At 53.6% G+C, this 17,747-nt stretch overlaps 1 protein-coding gene across 1 annotated transcript; it reads right to left on the bottom strand.

Annotated features, from left to right (window-relative positions):
• Window positions 1-84: 84 nt before the first annotated feature.
• On the bottom strand, window positions 85-17,747 carry MAPKAPK2 (MAPK activated protein kinase 2; the record flags this gene model as incomplete). The annotated part of the gene is made up of 10 exons (XM_010724297.2): window positions 85-446; window positions 757-837; window positions 928-1,013; window positions 1,141-1,265; window positions 1,361-1,436; window positions 1,833-1,959; window positions 2,050-2,129; window positions 2,571-2,635; window positions 4,149-4,288; window positions 17,589-17,747. Coding segments are annotated over 10 exons (1,083 nt in total), but the record flags the coding sequence as incomplete, so codon positions are not given.

Here is a 17,747-nt window from a genome sequence, read left to right as displayed (position 1 = left end):
AAACACAATAAAAATAAAAAACAAAAATGTTTCACAAAAGGGAAAAAAATAAAATCCAATTATCAGCGTCGTTCACCTATAGGACAAAACCCCCCTGGTTGGAGAGCGTGGATCAGAGGGGGGATATCGCCTGCTCCAGAAAGGTCAGAAACACAGGTGAGTAGCTAAAAATAACTAGTCTGGTATAAATGTCTGAATTCCATGCGCTTGATATAACAGTCTGCCTCTTTTTGTCTTTTTTTTTCTTAAAAAAAATATATATATAGTTATTGCTTTCTCAAGGGCCGGCGGTGCAGGCGCCCTCAGTGTGGGAGTGCAGCAGGCTCCGCAGGGTTGGCTTTCTTTCTCCTCTTCATCAGCAAAGGGTTGGAGGAATCCTCGATTTTCTTGATCTTGATTTGTTCGTAGTCCACTCGCATGGTGGCCAACGCGCTCGTCATCTCCTCCTGCAGGGATGGGCAGAGCACAGCACCCGTCAGCTCTGCTGTGACACCCCAAAGAGACCCCAAGGGGGTCTCTGCCACCTCCCCCAGTCCCAATCATAAGGAAATTATGGGATGGGACCAATGGATCCGCAGCTCATTTTTCCAGCCCACTCCATCCACTGGGATTTGCATCGTAATTTTATACTGAATTGCAATTCCAGTGTGGATTGGCCCAATCTGGGACCTGCCCAGCACGAGGGAAAGGTAGAACCAGGCAGTACCCAGAGCACAGAGCTTTTGGAGGAAGAAAATCAATTCAGAAGAGTCTTACCTTCACATCCTCCCATAGATCCTTCTCCTCCTTCAGCACACGGCTGGTGTGCAGTGGGGTCTGGGGCACCTGCATGGATTGCTGCAGGGGGGAGCAGAGCAGCATCAGCAAGGGGTGTCCCATCCCCATATCCCAGCCCCCAGCCCCATTCCAGCACATCCCACTGCTCACCATGATCCAGGGGTGATTCATGAACTCCGTTATCGTCATGCGTTGAGTTGGGTCCGTCTTCAGCAGGTTGCGGATCAGCTGCTTCACTGCAAGAAGGTGAGAAGAAGGGGGCACGGGTAGGTCCCAGGGCAGCTCCCCCCAGCCCCAAAACACCTGCACGCAGCCCCCCAAATGCCCCAACCCAGTTCAAGCCTGCCCCACAACAGGCTTTACCTTCCTCCGACACTTCTGACCACTCGGGGTTGGGAAACTCATACTGGCCCATGCGGATTCGTTTCTTCATGCCAGGGGAGATGGCGAGGCCATGGTTGGAGTAGAAGGGGGGGTACCCACACAGCCTGCGTGGAGTGTGGCAGCATCAGTGTGTGCTCCCAGCAGGAAGCAGCAGGTGATGGGACACCCCACCAGGATGGAGAGGGAATGGCTGACTTACAGAATGTACATGATGACGCCGAGGGACCACATGTCACAGGATTTATCATACTTCTCCGGGCCCAGCACCTCAGGGGCTGAGGGACAAGAGAGTGAGTTTTGGGGTGCAGCTCCAGTGCAATGCACAGAGCCTGTGCCACCTTGCAGCATGAAGCTGTAGCACAAGCACAGCAGTGTTGTCCATGCAGTGCCTGTGCCAAGTGCTGCACACAGAGTACCACGCATGGAGCAGCTCATCCTGCAAGCACGAGCAAAGCTGCACCCAAAAAGCAGCAAACCCCAAAAGCAGCAAAAAGCAATCCAGCAATTGACCATCCCCAAAACTGCTTCACCATTAGGTGGGTGCAGAGCTGATGGGCTGTGCTGCAGGCAGTAAGCATGGTCCCTCTGAGCTTCCCTCCAACTTCCAACCAAGGAGGGGTCCCCTCACCCTCATCCCTGCAGACCTGAGAGCTCAGCCCCCAGCAGCTTACCCACGTAGTACGGCGTGTAGCACGGAGTGGCCAAGGAGTTGTGTGTGGTGGTTTCTTTAGCAAAGCCAAAGTCAGTGAGCTTTAACACAGCATTGGGCCTTTTGGAGGTGTACAAGAGGTTTTCCGGCTGCGGGAAGATAAGGGACAAGAGGTGAGGGCAGGGCTGGGGACAGCCCCAGCAGTGCTGTGGCAGGGCAGGGCTCAGCACCGCTCCTACCTTCACATCTCGGTGCGCGATGTTGATCGAATGCAGGTACTGGATGGCTTCCCCAATGCTTTTCATTATCTCTGAGGCCTCTGAAGCAGCAAGGAAACCAATAAAAGCATTTGTAGGTGACTTACAGCAGGCACTGTTCCCTAGGTTACTGTTCAGAACAGGAGTCAAAGCTTATGGCTGAAGCCAGAAGTGCTTCCTCTACCTGAAACCTCCCTCCCCCAAGCAGTGATTCCACAGATCATGTGTTCCCTATAAAACCACAACCCCCAGAGTTCGTGTTTTATGGATTTGGGGGCAGTGTTTCTGTGCTGGAGTGCAATGGATGCTGAGAAAACATCCCTTAGCTCTGCTCTTGACTGAGCAAGAAAAACAGGAGTTGTGATCAAGGGCTGGGCACCCACATCCAAACTTGGCATTCCCCAAATGCAAAACCCTGATACTGATACAAGGGGAATGGGACATTCCTACAAGGAGCAAGAAATTGCTCAAGGATTGAATAGAGGTCACTGTGGGCACCATACCCCGCTCCGTGAAGGCCTGGTCTCCCCTGTCCTGGATCCGGCTGAAGAGCTCCCCACCATCCAAGCTGGAAGAGAAGCAGCAGGGTTAGGGACAGAGGGAGCATGTCAGCAGCCCCAACTCGAGCAACGTCAGACCCTTTGGTGCCCAGCCAGGAGCTGCATGAGTTCAGCAAGAGATGCAGCTCCTCTCCATCCCCACTCTGAGGTTGATACTTCTAGGCAGCGGTGCTCCAGAAATGAGAGGGGCAGAGGATTCGCATGCGCTGCAGAGATGCCAGGCACGAACGGACGTGGTCTGCCCACCAAGCCACAAAAACACATTTACAGTAAAGACAGCAAAATGCTCTAATGTGGCGAGAGTACCTCTTGGCCTAGTTTAGCTCACGAGACAACTATCACGCGGGGAGGAAACCCCGTACTGTGCGAAGTGCTGAGCTCAGGTGGCTGCACAGCATGGTGCCATGTGCCGGCATGGGAATGGGTGACATCTCCCAAATCCCAACAGGCAGGGTGCAGAGCTGAGCTCTACTAGTGGATCTGCATGGCATGGTTCACGTTGGTTTGGAGATGGGATGGAGAGAGAGGCAGAAATGGACTCCAATGCAGCAGAGCAGCTCACAGATAAGGCTCTGGGAAGGGGAGGGGAAACTGGAATGGCTCCTGGGCCTCGAGGGCTCCCCATATGCCCTAAGGAAAGGCTCAGCTCCAAGACAGATCAAGGATAAGATCAGAGATCGCTTCTCCATGAGAACAGGGATAACAGCACTTCCTGTCTCAGCCTTATCTAATTCAAGCAGAAACAGCTCCTGGCCTTCCTGGTGCAGATAGCATCTCAAGCTGGACATCTTGCAACATGGACAGCACCAAACCACCCGGGAGTACCACACATCACTTGGTTATGGTCACACTGCACTGTGCATGGAGGTGCATCCCAAGCACCCCTTGGACAGAGGGAAGCCACCACAATAGCATGCAGCACCCACCGTCTCCACCCTAAGGACACACTGCCCGTCACTCCACCATCTCCTCCTATGCAGGCAGACATCCCATCCCATCCCAGCCTATCCCACCTGCAGCTCCCATGTCCTGATATGGTTCTAAGCTTCTTCCCATCCCAGAGCTTCTCCGTGCACCCTCTGCCCCCCCAGGCAACCTACCAGCTTGCCAGAGGTTTTGGCAAGAAAGTTGTATTAAATCACAGCTGCGGTTGGGATGTGGTTTCAATACTTTCCCCTTCATCCCTCCTCCTCCCCATGTTGTATCAAGCAGCCACCCAAAGCAGGCTGGCTCAGCAGCGCTACTGGCTGAGGTGCTGCTGACCACACTGCGTCGCTGGGTGCCAGCACCTGGTGCTGAGCCTGGCTTTGCTCGGCCAAAGCGAGTTTGGTTATGACCCATCTGCTGCCAGAACTCAGGCCTGAAGCCTGAGCGAGTTTTCAGAATGACTCAGAGCCAGCACAGGGCACACGGCACCTTGGAAGTCCGTCCTGAACATCACAGTGCAACACCTCTCACGGCGCCAGTGTCCCCCAGTGGGACACCTCACCCCTCCCCATCACACAGCCCCAGTGCACTCACCACTCCATGACAATGAGCAGACACTTCCTCCCCTGGTAGAGGTTCTCATAGACGTCCATGATGCGGACAATGTGTGCGCACTGCGACGCCCTCCAGTGCAGCTCCACTTCCCTGCGCGCCTTGGGGCAATCCTGCAGCATCTGCAAAGAGGCAGAACTCCATCAGCTCAGCACCCCGAGGAGCAGAGCAGCAGGCACCAGGCAAGGCAGGCAGGCACTGTGTGAGCACAGCTCGGTGCTGCATGCAATGCCTCCATCTCCATCTAGCGGGAGCAGCGCAAAGCCACCGCTCCGAGAAGCACCCGGGGGGGTGACAGAGTGCAGCCCGTCCTGTTAACCCTCAGCTGCGCTCCTGATCCAGCGCCAGTGATCCTGGTGGATAGCAAAAGCCAATGAAGAGCAGCTCCAGGGAAGGCAGATGGCCTGGAAGTGCCCCGTTTGCAGCCCTGTGCCCAGCAGGGAACACTGCAGTACCACAGCGCTCCAGCAGAAGCCAGGCTCGTGCGTTAACACGGGGTTGATTTGCTCTCAGCTCCCCCACGAATCCAGGGCTCCTCTGCACCCTTCTCCCCTACATCCTTACATCAGCCCAAGCCACTTGTCCTCATTTCCCCGCATCACATCTGAGATTCCTGCACCCCAGAACACCAACCAGCACCACTTCTCACCGTGCTTACGAAGCTGCTTTGTTAGCATCACATCCCCGAGTGCCACCAAAATCCTCCCCAGGCAGTCACACACCGCCCATCCACAGGCACTGATCCTTGGGGCCAACATCTGCATCCAGCCACCACCTCTGGCCCCACACCTCACCTTCTGCTCATGGTGGGGTCATTCTGCTCAGGGCCCCACACACAGGCAGCTCCAGAGGCCGTGAGCCCAAAGCACACACATCCGAGGAAGGGACAAAGCAGCAGCCAGATGTTCCCCAAATAGCAGCAGCCCTCTAATGAGGCCCTTGCCCTTCCCAAAGACAACTCACAGTTCCCAGGTGCAGGAAGGATTTGCTAGGCTGCCACAGACTATTAATTACCGTGTTCGTCAGGATAAACAACCAGCCTTAATTATTATACTTCTAAATATAGAGCAACAACTGTGCCTATCCTGAGTGTATTTCATCTTCCTTCCTGCCTTCAGCAGCTCTGGGGTTGGGTTTTTCAGAGCAAAGCACGCACTGCCCTGACCTCAGGTTGGCACTGGGGGCTTTGGCACCAGGAATAGGGTTGGCCTTAGGAAAAATCATGCTGTATTTCCACACCTCTCTCTGCAGCATCACAGATGGTGGGGAAAGGCTGCTGCATCTCCAGCAGCACACAGCTGGGACAGGGCCTGGAGAAAAGCTTTGTTATCCACAGCTCTGCTCCAACAGCCTGGGTGGGGAGTCAGGAAGTTTAAAGGGGGAAAAAAAAAAGAAAACAAATAGTAATTGCACGCTGGGAAAATTGAACAGCAGGAAGCAGACAGAGTAATTCTAAGCAAGACAACTAGGAGATGTACAAAAATATACATCCAATTTTTAAAGTGCTTTTCAGGGAGCTTAATTGTATTCCTAACGAGCTTGAGACAGCCACCTCCATTACCTGTACAGCACGGCCGTGACATTTGCTTTTGTGACATTTGCTTTTGTACTCAGGCACCCACAGGCAAGCAAACAGCTTCCTGATGGCCTCCCAAACACCCTCTGCCATTCAGCTCAGCCAACAGGCCAGCCTCACTCCGGCTTCCTGCTGGCTATGCGATAGAAGAGCACAGCCAGCCTCCTTAAGGGCATGATTGGGTCTATTTAGGAAATGTTCCTGGTGCCCACTAAGGGCCGGGCACAGGGAGGTGGGAGGGGAAGGGGGATGCAGAAGGGACGTGGTAATGCCCAAGCCATTATGAAAGCATCCCACACCCCCTCCTCCACCTCCACCTCCACCATCCCCTGCCCTACAGCACCTACTGGTGCCGAGCCCCCCAACAAGCTCTGCGGAGCCAACAACAAACCTTCATGCCTTCCCATTTCAGGTTAAAACACAGCACCACACACTCATGGAAAGTGACGAAGATTGGCTTATCCCCATTCCCAGTTACAATCCGAGCCCTGGCTTTCCCACTTGTAGCTCAGGTCTTTAACCACTGCCCCCAGATTCCATTAACACCATCTTAGTGCTGCAAAACAAAGCTATTTTTCTGCAGTCTGCTGCTCACTCCGGTCACGTGTGCTCTACGTCCAGCATATTTGGGTGTGTTTGGTAACACTGCCCATGTCCCCATTTTAGCTCTGCTATCCAGGGTGCAGCCATATTTATATTTCTTGGCTTGCAAAGAGAAGGCTGCAATAGGACAAGCACCTCATGTTCAAGAGTTAACTGCCCCCAGCCCACGGTGCCAGGCTGGGGCTGCCCAGGTTTTCAGAGCAGCATCAGACATGAAATTCTGCAGTGACTGAGAGCCCTTGGAGACCCTCAGTGTGCTGCAGGGAGGTGGGTGGGAGCCAGGAAGGAAGGAAGGGAGCAGAGCACACACAGAACATGCTCTGCTTCCCCCCCACACACACACAGACAGAGCTGAATCAGCCCCACCACCCCCCATGATGTCGTGTGTGTGAGTCACAGCAGGTGGAAGCAGGGAGCTCCCTGCAGGCACCCAGCAGGGCAGGACCATGCTTTGCTTGGCATCCCACAGCTCAGGGATTTAACAGCAGCCCCGGCCTGCTGCCACAGCCAGATGTATCTTTATTTTTCTGCTCCCCCATCAGCAGTGCTTCACACTTTACTCTGGCAAAAGAAACAAACAAACAAAAACAAAAACAAAAAAAAACAAGCTGCCAACACATTTGCAGAGCTCCTGCCCCACCAGGACAACTCCTACTTCTGTTTGCTGCTTTTAGCATCACACCATTTGGGACCCTCCAAGCAACAGCCCCACACAGCTGCATCCCAGGCCCCCCTTACCAGCTACAGTCCCCCTCAGAGCAACAGGAGAGCAGGGAGGAAGCCCAGCTTCCTGGACTCTTTCCTCCTCCCTGCTTACTCTCCATTTCAAACACCTCCTGCAGTCCCCACGCCATTGTGGCCACATGTTTTGCTGGCGATGCCAACGTGAGTTGGCAGTTTCACAAGCGGGCAGAGGATGCAGGATGCCGTGGGAAGAGCTGTGGTGATTGCATGATGCTTTCACAAGGAGCCCTGCAAGAGCAAAGCCAGCAAAATCCCGGAAGGAAGAGCATTGCAAGCATTGAGCAACACCACAGCAGCGCAGCTGAGGCTGGTCCTGCTGCAGGGGGACACCGAGGACCCCCATCCTGCTGCCCCCAGCCCAGGGCATCTGCTGAGCCTTTCCTCACCCACAACAGATGTGGCAGCTATTCAGCTTTTCAGGCAGCAACAAAAGGCCATCCGGGCTCACAAAGGCAATGAGCAAAAAGGCTGTGGCTTAACCAGGAGCCACCTGCCAGGGCCTCATGCAGTGGGATGCTGCTGCTCAGCAAGCCTGGCTCCGCTGCAGCAAAATCCAAGTACAGCGATTTAAGGGTCCCATGCAAGTACCCAGGGCATCGGCACAGCAGGGACAGCAGGATGAGGATGCAGGGATGGAGCTGCAGAACTCACGGGAGAAGTCAGAGCAGGTAAATGGCAGCACGAGGCAGCCCTGCTGACTCAGAGCCTCTCAGCGACGGCACGCCAACGGCAGGCAGCAGCGCTTAATAGAGACAAATGATGAGTGTCTGCTTCGTGTATCTGAGAAAAACAACATGAGAGGACCTTTCGGTTCCTGGGTTTTGTCTGGGAATGATCCTATTCTCACCGCCATCCCGTACATCAGAAGAAATACTGAATTTTGGTGACTCACTCATTATTCTTCTGTCCTAATGAGACAGTAGGGTTTGCACTGTGTGTTAATACCTTAGCCCAGCCTGCTTCTGCTGCTTCTAGCAGAAGCAGCGTGGACTGATGCTTGAGCAGGGCATAAATCACATAGAGGTGAAAGGACCCCAGAATGCCTCAAATGCTGTTCATCCCTTTCTCAGGTCATCCCCTGCTAGCAATCACTGTGACACCAGGTGAGAAGGACAAACAGGGGACAGCGCTGGCTGGCTTGGGGCCAGACAGAGACCAGCACTGCCATCAGCACCAGGGTCTGCACTACAAAAAGCAAAAGGAAAATGAGAAGTTGGGGAGAGGTGAACAACAACACCCTCACATGAGCTACACCAAGGCCAGGCAGCGTTTCACACTCAGTCTCTTTATCACCACCTCCTTGCAGAGCCTTTGAGGCTGCTTCCAGCCCTCCCTTCAGATCCCAGCCCTGAAGCCATGTGTCTAATCAGATTTCCTATCAGAGCTGCTGCACTCGTGAATGGAAAAGCACATACATGTCCTTTATGATAGGAAGTGGTTGATATTTATGGGTGTGTTTAATACAGAAGCAAGCACTGTGTAAACCATTAACTCGGCTCTGACCTACGTACTTTGTACTTCCCTCCCCAGGCAGCACGCATGGCCTGAAAATCCACAGCTCCAGCCCACACTGCAGCATCTCAGTGCCACAGCAGGGTGCCAGCTTAAGCCCTGAGTCCATAGGGTTCCCCCCAGGCAGACACACTGGTGGTCCCAGCCCTGAGCAAGAACCAGGAGCTCGGAACATCCCTCTGGGTCCCTGGCCCCAGCAGCCTCAGAGCAATCCTTTGCCTGGCTGCACAGAGAACCCCATAATTACTTATTCAAGCTGTTTTTGAGTAGCCTCCTTCTCCCAGATGGGTTGGGAAAAGCCATCAGGATGCACCACAGCACTCCCGAAACTGCTATCACCATTCAGGGCATCATCAAGGTTTTATTTACGTGCCCTTGAAGCTCGGTGACGCACAGCACGTTTGCATCACTCCGTCCTCTCCACGGTGATTTGTTTAAGAGCATTTTGTACCCTTGGCAGGCTCTGTCAACACCAGCAGTCAGCAAGCATCTCCTGACACCAAGCCCAGGGACACACACCCCAAACCACAGCAGCCCGATCCTGGGGGTCACCTCAGAGCTCTGCACCCCAGTCACGCATCCCACACGTGCCACATCACCCTAGAAGGTAATCAGCTCCCCTCTCCATACCCAAAACCAACGTTTGGGATGTGGGAATGCCCTGGGATGAGCTGTGCCCTCCCCCCATCCTTCCCCACGTGGTCTGGGTGCTGCCAGGGACACGGGGCCGGCTGCTGCCCTATGTAACCAGCTCCTGCGTTAAGCGGCCGCTGCTGCTATTGAAAGGAGGTTTTGTGTTGTGCAGGGGGAAGGTCGGAACAAGAGCAACACGGAGATTTCATAACAAGCCTTTGTCTGCGCAAGCAGGGGCCCCACGGCTGCCTCCCTGAGCATGCTCCCCCCGGAGATGTGACCGCCCTCCTCCGCCTTTGTCCTCCGCTCCACACCGTAAAAGCTCCTCGGGCTTTCCCAGAGCTGCTCTGCTCCTCCTCCTGCTGCTCCGGGGGTATTCCGCAGCCCTCGCATTCTGCAGGATCCGTATGATAGTTTGTACAGCGGCACACTGCAAATGTTTTGCAACAAAGCCACACGGGTTAAGAGCTGAGCAACCCTCCAACCCAAAGCAATCCATGGGCACGTGTACCCTTGAGCACCGGAGCAAGAAGCATTACAGAGGAAATCCTGACCTCAAAGCAACGCAGTGGGAACAAACAAGCAGCCCCACTAGCAGCAGGCTGTGCCTCCCTGCAGATCCCCACCATCCCTGCACGTGGCCTTGTATAGCAACTGGAGCTGAAAGAGGCCTTGGGGCCACAGCAGCAGTGATGTCGGGAGCCTCCTGCCACCCACGAACTGTCCCCACATGTGGGAAGCCCCGCCGAGCCCACCCAGCTCCCAGCCCTCAGCCCTTCCAGCTCCCGACCCCCCCTGCAGAGCTCAGCCCCTCTGCACCAGGCATCGTGAGACAATTCCAGCTGAGAGGAAAACACAGTTACGCTTCTATTTTAAAAAGCCCTTTTCGCATCCTGCTGGCACCTCATTAAAGCACTCAGGACACAGCTGCTATTATTAGCTCTCCCAGCACTAGCAGCAGCCCCACGCTGGGCACGGGGAGCAGGAGGGAGGCAGGGAGGTCTGGCAGAGCCAGGACGGGGCTCAGCAGCCCGGTCAGCCCGTAACCTCGGAATACCTCATCCCGCAAGCATGCATAATTCAGCACAGCGCCGGGACGCACACGCCTCCAAAAGCACCATCAGAGGAAAAACCTTCTCCCCTCTCACCACTACTGAGAAGGAAACGTTGGTGTCTAAAAGCAGCTCCCACGAAGAGGGCCAGCACTGAGCACACTGCAGAGCAAGGAGTCAATAGCTGAGGTTTTATCTGCTTGCATCTTTTAAATACACAGCGAGAACACGCACACGCTGGGAAGACTTGCTGATCTTTTCACAGATGCTCAGTATCCCACTGCTAGGCAGTTTTTAAGTACTAAGTTCCTTGTTTTCTTACTAAGTACGACAGCCAGTGTTTCGCCTGCTACATCACAATGGACAGGGGGATGAAAGGATAAAAGCAAAAAAGCAGGGGCACTTAAACAAAGATGAAAACAAACGAACAAACAGAAATTATCACTGCATTTACTGCCACTGCCCCAGCACCCGGAGAGCTGTCTGGGACCGTTCATCCCAGACGATCCCCTCCCCAGCCCCTAAAACCAAACCAACGTGGTACTGTCAGCTCAACACATTGGTTCACCATGGACCCCCAGGCACAGGATGAGGGGAAGCAGCTCTTGGGTCCTGCTTTGCACCAATTCCAGAAAAGCCACCTTGTGCCACGGGCAGGGAGATGACTTCCCCACGATAACACACTGGAAGTTCCATCCCCAGAGCAGAATAAAGAGCGTGAATGGGGATACAAGGAGGGAGATGCTTACACAGAACGAACCACAGAGTCACCAGAGCCAAACAGCGAGGTGTGGCCACCTCCCAGATGGGACAGTCTGGCTGATGGGAGAGGGCTGCATGTTTACATGTCAGACAGGAAAGCAGGGAGAGTTCCTGTGCTCTGAACTTCCATCCAAGAGTCAAAGTGAATTTCCCATCAGTCGCGGGGCGGTTGCTCTCTCTCGTGTCCCTGGTGCTGGGAAGAGATTTCTCCTTGCAGGGAAACTCACTGAAGAAAAAAAGCAAGAATCTTGCAAGCCCCCAAGTTAGCCGGATGAAGGCATTCCCCCGGGAATTTTCAGGCAGGCTCCCCAGATCTTTCTTCCCACGAGCAAGGCACCACACACTGTGTGCCACAGCTAGAAATCCACACCTAACCCATGGCACAGGGTGCACACACCCCAAAACACCAGCGCCCAGTTCTGATGACTTCCAGGAGACAGCTTGGTTTTAAACTTCCCAGCAAGCCCACCCTTTCCCCTTCCACAGAAAGGCATCCAACCACTGTGGCAGAGCAACTTGTGCAACAGCAGCCCATGTTTTCTTAGAGATCTGCTCAGGCTCATGAGCAGCAACGTTGCGAAATGGCTGGAGAGGAAAAGGGAGATGCAGCAGAGCAGAGAGGAGGCCAACATGGGCTCCAATGGTTCCTGCAGCCTGGCTGCATCAGAGGGGGATGGGACATGATACCCACAGTGATAAAGACAGCGAGCACAATCCCTGCCCTTCTGCTAATGCACATGGATACAGAAATTATTAAACCTGTTCTTGAATTTCAAGACGGTGCACACAATACGGCTATCATTACTACTTAAAATAAAAACAGTCTTGCTACCAGGCCAGCCTTCCTCCCCGTTTGTTTATTTATTTATTTACAGCAAGCTGGAAATAACACACATTCTTCCCTGTTTGCTTAGATCTGATTGCACATGCTTTCCCCCAGCCTCACTGAGGATAAGACAAGTGGGATGCCGTGCCCATTTCCGAGCAGTGCTGCTTGACCTGCTTCCACCCGCACCTATCAGCTCCAGCCACGACTACTGCGGCTGATGGAACACACTGCCAAATTTCCAAGCAGTCCCAGCTCCAGTTCATTCCCTGAAAACACGCATTTGGCAGGGAGTCCAAGGAGACTTTCAAGAGGCTACACGAGCTCTACACCATGTTTCAGAGCTAGAGGACATGGGCAAGGAAAGTGGACTGAGAACTGCTCATTTTTGCAGAGTCAGAGCAGAGGATGCTCCACATCCACCCCATGAGAACCCAGAGATGGGGCTGCCTGAAAAGGTCTCAGCCCCTCAGCAAATCCCTGGCCTACTGCTGTGCAGCTTTTGTCTGCTCCAGCATGAAAGGCACATGGCAATGACAGTCCAAACTCATGCACATTGCCATCCTAAGGACGGGAGAGCTGAAAGGGCTGAACTCACCAAGAGAACCCAGGGAGCTGCCTGCAGGCAGGGGCAAACACTGAGAGGCAGCAAATGTGATTATGATGGAGAAAACAAGTCCATCCTTCCAATGATCCCAAACTGGGATGTCTTACAGGAGCTGAACTGCAGAGTGCCTGCCTGGCTGGACACCCCAGGAACATTCAGATCTGAGATTGTATTTTGAACTTTATCTCTAGTTTAGACTGCAGCTTGCTGGGTGCCCTGGCGCATAATCACATGCATCCCTGACGCCAACAGCTTAAATAATCTCATTACATATGACGGCAAACACCGCAACAGTCACAGGCTGTTTGAGCCAACTTGCTCACCTGCCCTTTCCGCTGGGAGAATTTCCTTTGTCACAGCAAAGCCACGCACCAACATGATGCACTAATTCATGGGAAGATGACGCCATCCTCCCCAGCAGCATCAGGCTCGAGGCTGAGCCGTGGCTGGGCTCCACGTGCTTCCAGCACAGCATATAAGGTTGCTGGAGCTCTCTGGACTCAGCCTCGCCTCCTGCATGCAGGGTGCTCACTGCTAAGGAGCAATGCCAGCTGCCCACAGGTGATGATCAGGATGGACAGAAGCCCAGATCGTGCTGAAGCCCCATCCCAGCACGGCCACCTGGGACAGCCTGGGCTCCCAGCAGGTTTATTAAGGCAAAGAAATCAAATAAATCAGGTAGCACTGTGTCCATGGGGCTGCTGGAAGGACTGCCTTGATCCTCATGGACCTACACCCTCAGCCTCTCCTTACTCAACCTGCTGGCTCAAATGGGTCCTGACCACCCCACAGCCGGGAGAGGAGCCCAGCAGCACCCCACGCCACGGCAGGGGAGGCCTGGGGGAGCACAGGCCTGAGAGGCCCCAGGGGCAGCCCCAGAGCAGCCAGCCCGGCGCAGGGGAGGGGAGGCAGCGCGTTATTCTTGGAAACCAGGAGGTGAGCTCATGCTGCCTGAATGCTGCAACTTGAGGCCAGGCACGCCGGGCTGGGAGAGGGGCCTGACTGCAGCCTGCAAGGCCTACACGGGCCTGGGGCCTACAGCGAGCACAGCACGCAGGCTCCTTCCACCCGTAACATCAGCACAGAGCAAGCCCCCACATCCCCCCATGCTTCTTCAGCTAGAGTTCTCTTGGAGCTCTCCTGACCAGTCCAGCCAAGGCATGAGGACACCGGGCTTATCTAGATGTCATCTGTGAGCCTGGGGCGAGGGCAGGCATTTAGGCTCTCACTTTATGGCCAACTCCAGTAAACCCCCACCTTCCAGCCTGCGAGCATAGGAAGCACTGATCTCCTTTACAAGCCCCAGGGCATTCAGTCATTAAGAGAAAGGGCCCCTATCATTTCCTGAGCATTTGCCAAAGCAAAAGTCAGTCCCCGGCTCCCAGGCTGTTATCAGTTTATCTGTGTTGTCAATATGACTGTTCGGAACATGTAATGTAATCTGAAGGGATTATGGCCGATCATAAATTGTTTAAATAAACTCAAAACCCAACTCAGTAAACTCTTTTGGTCAATGAGATAATAAACCACCGCGTTGGAAAAGCCCCGGTGATGTCACGATACTTTCCACGGTTTTAAAACTATGAGTTGCACAAAAAGCCACAGTGAATACATTTTTGGTTACATAAAATACATGGTAGAGCTCACAAAAATCCCACCACTGACACAGGAGCAGAAGTACCGCAGACAGAACGTGTGTTCTGTTCCTCTGGAGCAAAAGCCCAGGATATTCACACACTCCATCACTTCGAGGGTATTTTTCCAGCTGGTTTATATGAAGGATAAAGCACATGATCTCAAATGAAGCTAGAGAAAGCCATGGGAAATAGGGTGCTCTGCTTCCTTAAGTGTCTTCATACAACACCTAAGCCATGACGGCTGACCACAAGGCCACCAGCTACACAAACACACCCAGCACTGTGCAGATACAGCTACAATACAGCCTGCCCTACTTCCAGGACAGGCAGCTCAGAAGAATAACGAACCACAAAAGTGCTGGGCTCCTTCCTCCACCAGAGGAACCATCGCTCACCTTATCTGATGAGACTGAGTGAGACGGAGACTGTTTCGCAAACATGCCCTGAAGCACTGAGGATGCTCCAAAACCCATCTGTGAGAGGGGAGAACCCTGCAGGCAGCCTGAGGCTCTCCCACCTGAAGGAAGAAGTGAAGATTTCCTACTCTGAAATTTGGGTGAGGAGTACCGATAGTTTATTTTAAAGGAAAACTGTTCCATCAATGACACAGAGCCAAGAAACAAACCCATCACCTACTCTACTTGGCCCATTCTCCAGTCTGGGTTACCTGCCACTTCCCTGCCATACGCTGAATTCAGACAGCAACCTCCCACCTGCACTTTGCCTAAAGATGAGCTAGAAGTGGAATCTGCAGCTCGCAGCCCCGTGCCACCATCATATCCTGCATCACATAACGCCAGCAGCCTGACCACAGCTGAGTCTGGTCAGCAGTGACCTACATACAGAAACTTTCACTGAGGTTACAAGCCTAATTTTGCTTAATAATAAACGGCACCAAGGTAAAAGGAAGAAACGGGTAAGAATCCACTCAAACCTCACATTTCAGCTCCATCCATCACTTCTCTATAGTCTTCACATCCCCATGCTGCTCAGCACCCAGGAGTAAAGCACTGTGCACCCAACAGGGTCCCAGCAGCTGCGGGCTGAGATCAGCAGCTCAGGTGCATCTCTGACCCTGCAGGTGAAATCCTGAGGGCATTAGGTCCTTCTTGATGCTGAGAAATAAAACTGAGGGCAGGAAGCTAGTAAAATAAACAACAACGATCAAGAAGACAAGTAAAGGAAAAGCTCCACTTTTTACCTAGGTACGGTGCAGCTAATAAAACTAGCACCCATTAACTCACACACAGCACTGTTTCATTTAATGATGCATCTCTGCCACGGATCATTGCACTGGAAGAAAATTGGCTGTAACATTCTCATTGCTGCTGGAACGCTAACTCTGAGCTCAAGCTCTCCCCAAGCACTGAAAAGTGCTCTTAAGCAAACTGACCCTCAGCAAAACGCTGGTTTCAATGCATCTCTCTGTTTAGGCTTAGCAACATAATAGCTGCTCCTGACCCAAGAGGAAGCACAATGTAACCAGAAGACACCATTAATACTAAGGAGACACACAATTGTTTCCCTCCAGCAGAGGACTGCATTAATGTAAGAGATCTTGGAACAGAAAATGTAAAGAGAAACTGTTCCGAATGGAAAGGTTTGCTGCACCACCAAAGCAGGCGGCACGAAGAGATTTCAGCTGCGGCTTCTGGCTAGAGGCCATCAGAATTCTTTTAAGCATCATCTGAAACATGACGACTCGATGCAATCACTTCTGTGCATCCTGCTTTAGGTCATCATTCCACACTGATGCAGCCCATGAGTAATTCCAATCTAAATACCTCTGCAGGTCCCCAACAGAGACATCGTCCCGACTGCGGAACAAGGGATGGATGAAGTCAGCTCCCATCGCATCCCAGGCTGTCACCCCATAGACCTGTGCACACAGGGCAGCTTGTCTGGGATCCCAAACCCCCCACAGAACGGTTTTTAAGGGGCTGGAAGGAACTGCTTACAGCAGCAGCTGTGCTGCTCTTTGAAAAGCCAGAGAGCTCAGCTGAACACTCCTCTCTGCATCAGGGAAGTGCAAAGAGGCCAGGACAGGGGACAGAAGGCAGAAGACCAGCAACTTTCCAAAGCAGAGATCTTAGAGCATCACACTCCAAGAGCTGCTCAGGCATCCTGACTTATAACACAAAGTCCTGCTCTGCAAGATGCTTTTCGATACAGCACTCAGCGTTAAGTCCTGACAGCTGCAGTGTGCTCTGGTAGCAGTGGGAGCACAGCGCAGCCCCAATCATCCCAGAAGGAGCCCTGGTGTCACCCATCCCCGCACCGCCGCTCCATCCTTCCCCTTTTCAGCACTGCAAAAGGGAAGTGCCGGATCCATGCTTTATAGGGTTGAGTCAACTGTAGAAGCAGCGAAGAGCTCATCTGTCAAAACAGAAGAGGATTTTGCTGATTTCCACCCAAACGAACTGCCAACACGTGTCACCCTGCAGCATAACGGGGTGCGGCTAATGGAAACCGCCTGCTTTTTGGGAGGAAAAGTCAAACTTTCATCAGCCTGTTGAACGAGGCTCTCCTTAGCCACACGCTTTCTGCACCATGCTGTCCCCACGTACCTTCGCAGTGCCACTTGTACCTCCAGAGCCCACCTGTTCATTCATTCACATTGGCAAACCCTGAGAGCAACAGAGAGGCAACTCTACAAACAAGAGGTGGGGATTACAGATCCAGACAGTTATCTGTTTAGCCTACACCATCCTCAGGGTAACAGAGAGATTCTGAACAGCTCCTGCGTGGGCGAAAGCTGCAGCTCTGCTGGGAACGCGGCGCTCCCAGGCTGCCTGCACCCGCATCACCCGGCTCCAATCTCCACAAACTTCCCCTTGTATCTCTCCAGCAGGGAGACACGCTTCCTTCCCTCAACAAGTGATTTCAAAACAAGGAAACCTCCGGGTCACAAAAATGCCTGTCTGTAAGATCCACAGCTAAACAGGGGATGCTAAGGAACAAGTTACAGACAATGGATGAGCAGAGTAACACGGAAATGCTCTGCTGCTGCTCGCTGTTACGCGCTGATTCATGGAGCCTGGGGAGACCTGTGGGCACGATGGAGCTCAGTGCACGGACCCCATCCGAACACCAGAGCAAACAAACTCACCAGACAAATCCCACCAAGCCCGGGCTCCTAAGGCAGCACAAGCAGACGTTATTCGCTTTGTTTGTATTAGAAAGCCATAAAGCTACATCCCGGCGCTGTTAATAGAAAGCAACTCGGCCGGACGGGCAGCAGGGCAGGGAGGCAGAGCTCCCATTGTCCGGGCCGCCCGCAGCTCGACCGCCCGCTCCGCAGAACCGGTTCCCGAGTTTCGCTGCCCGTGTCCCCGCTCACAGGGCAGCGCGGAGCCGCCGGGAGGAGCAGGGCTCGGGGCGGGGCGAACCTCCCGCACCGCCCGGGGTCCCGGAGGAACCCGACCTGGGAGCCCCGGGGGAAAGAGAGTGCGGAGAGCCCCGGCGCGCACCTTAAGGGCGAACTTCTCCCCGCTCTTCTTGCTGAAGATCTCCAAAACTTTCCCGTTGATGCCGAGCCCCAACACTTGCGTGGTGACCTTGTAGTCGTCCGTGATGGCATTCTTCCGGATCTGCAGGCCGCCCTTCACGGGGAGCGGTGGAAACTGAGG

Source organism: Meleagris gallopavo, chromosome 28 (genome assembly GCF_000146605.3).
Source record: "Meleagris gallopavo isolate NT-WF06-2002-E0010 breed Aviagen turkey brand Nicholas breeding stock chromosome 28, Turkey_5.1, whole genome shotgun sequence".
Lineage (NCBI taxonomy): Eukaryota > Metazoa > Chordata > Aves > Galliformes > Phasianidae > Meleagris > Meleagris gallopavo.
The sequence above is the reverse complement of the archived record's forward strand: the minus strand, read 5'-3'. Positions and strand labels throughout refer to the sequence as shown.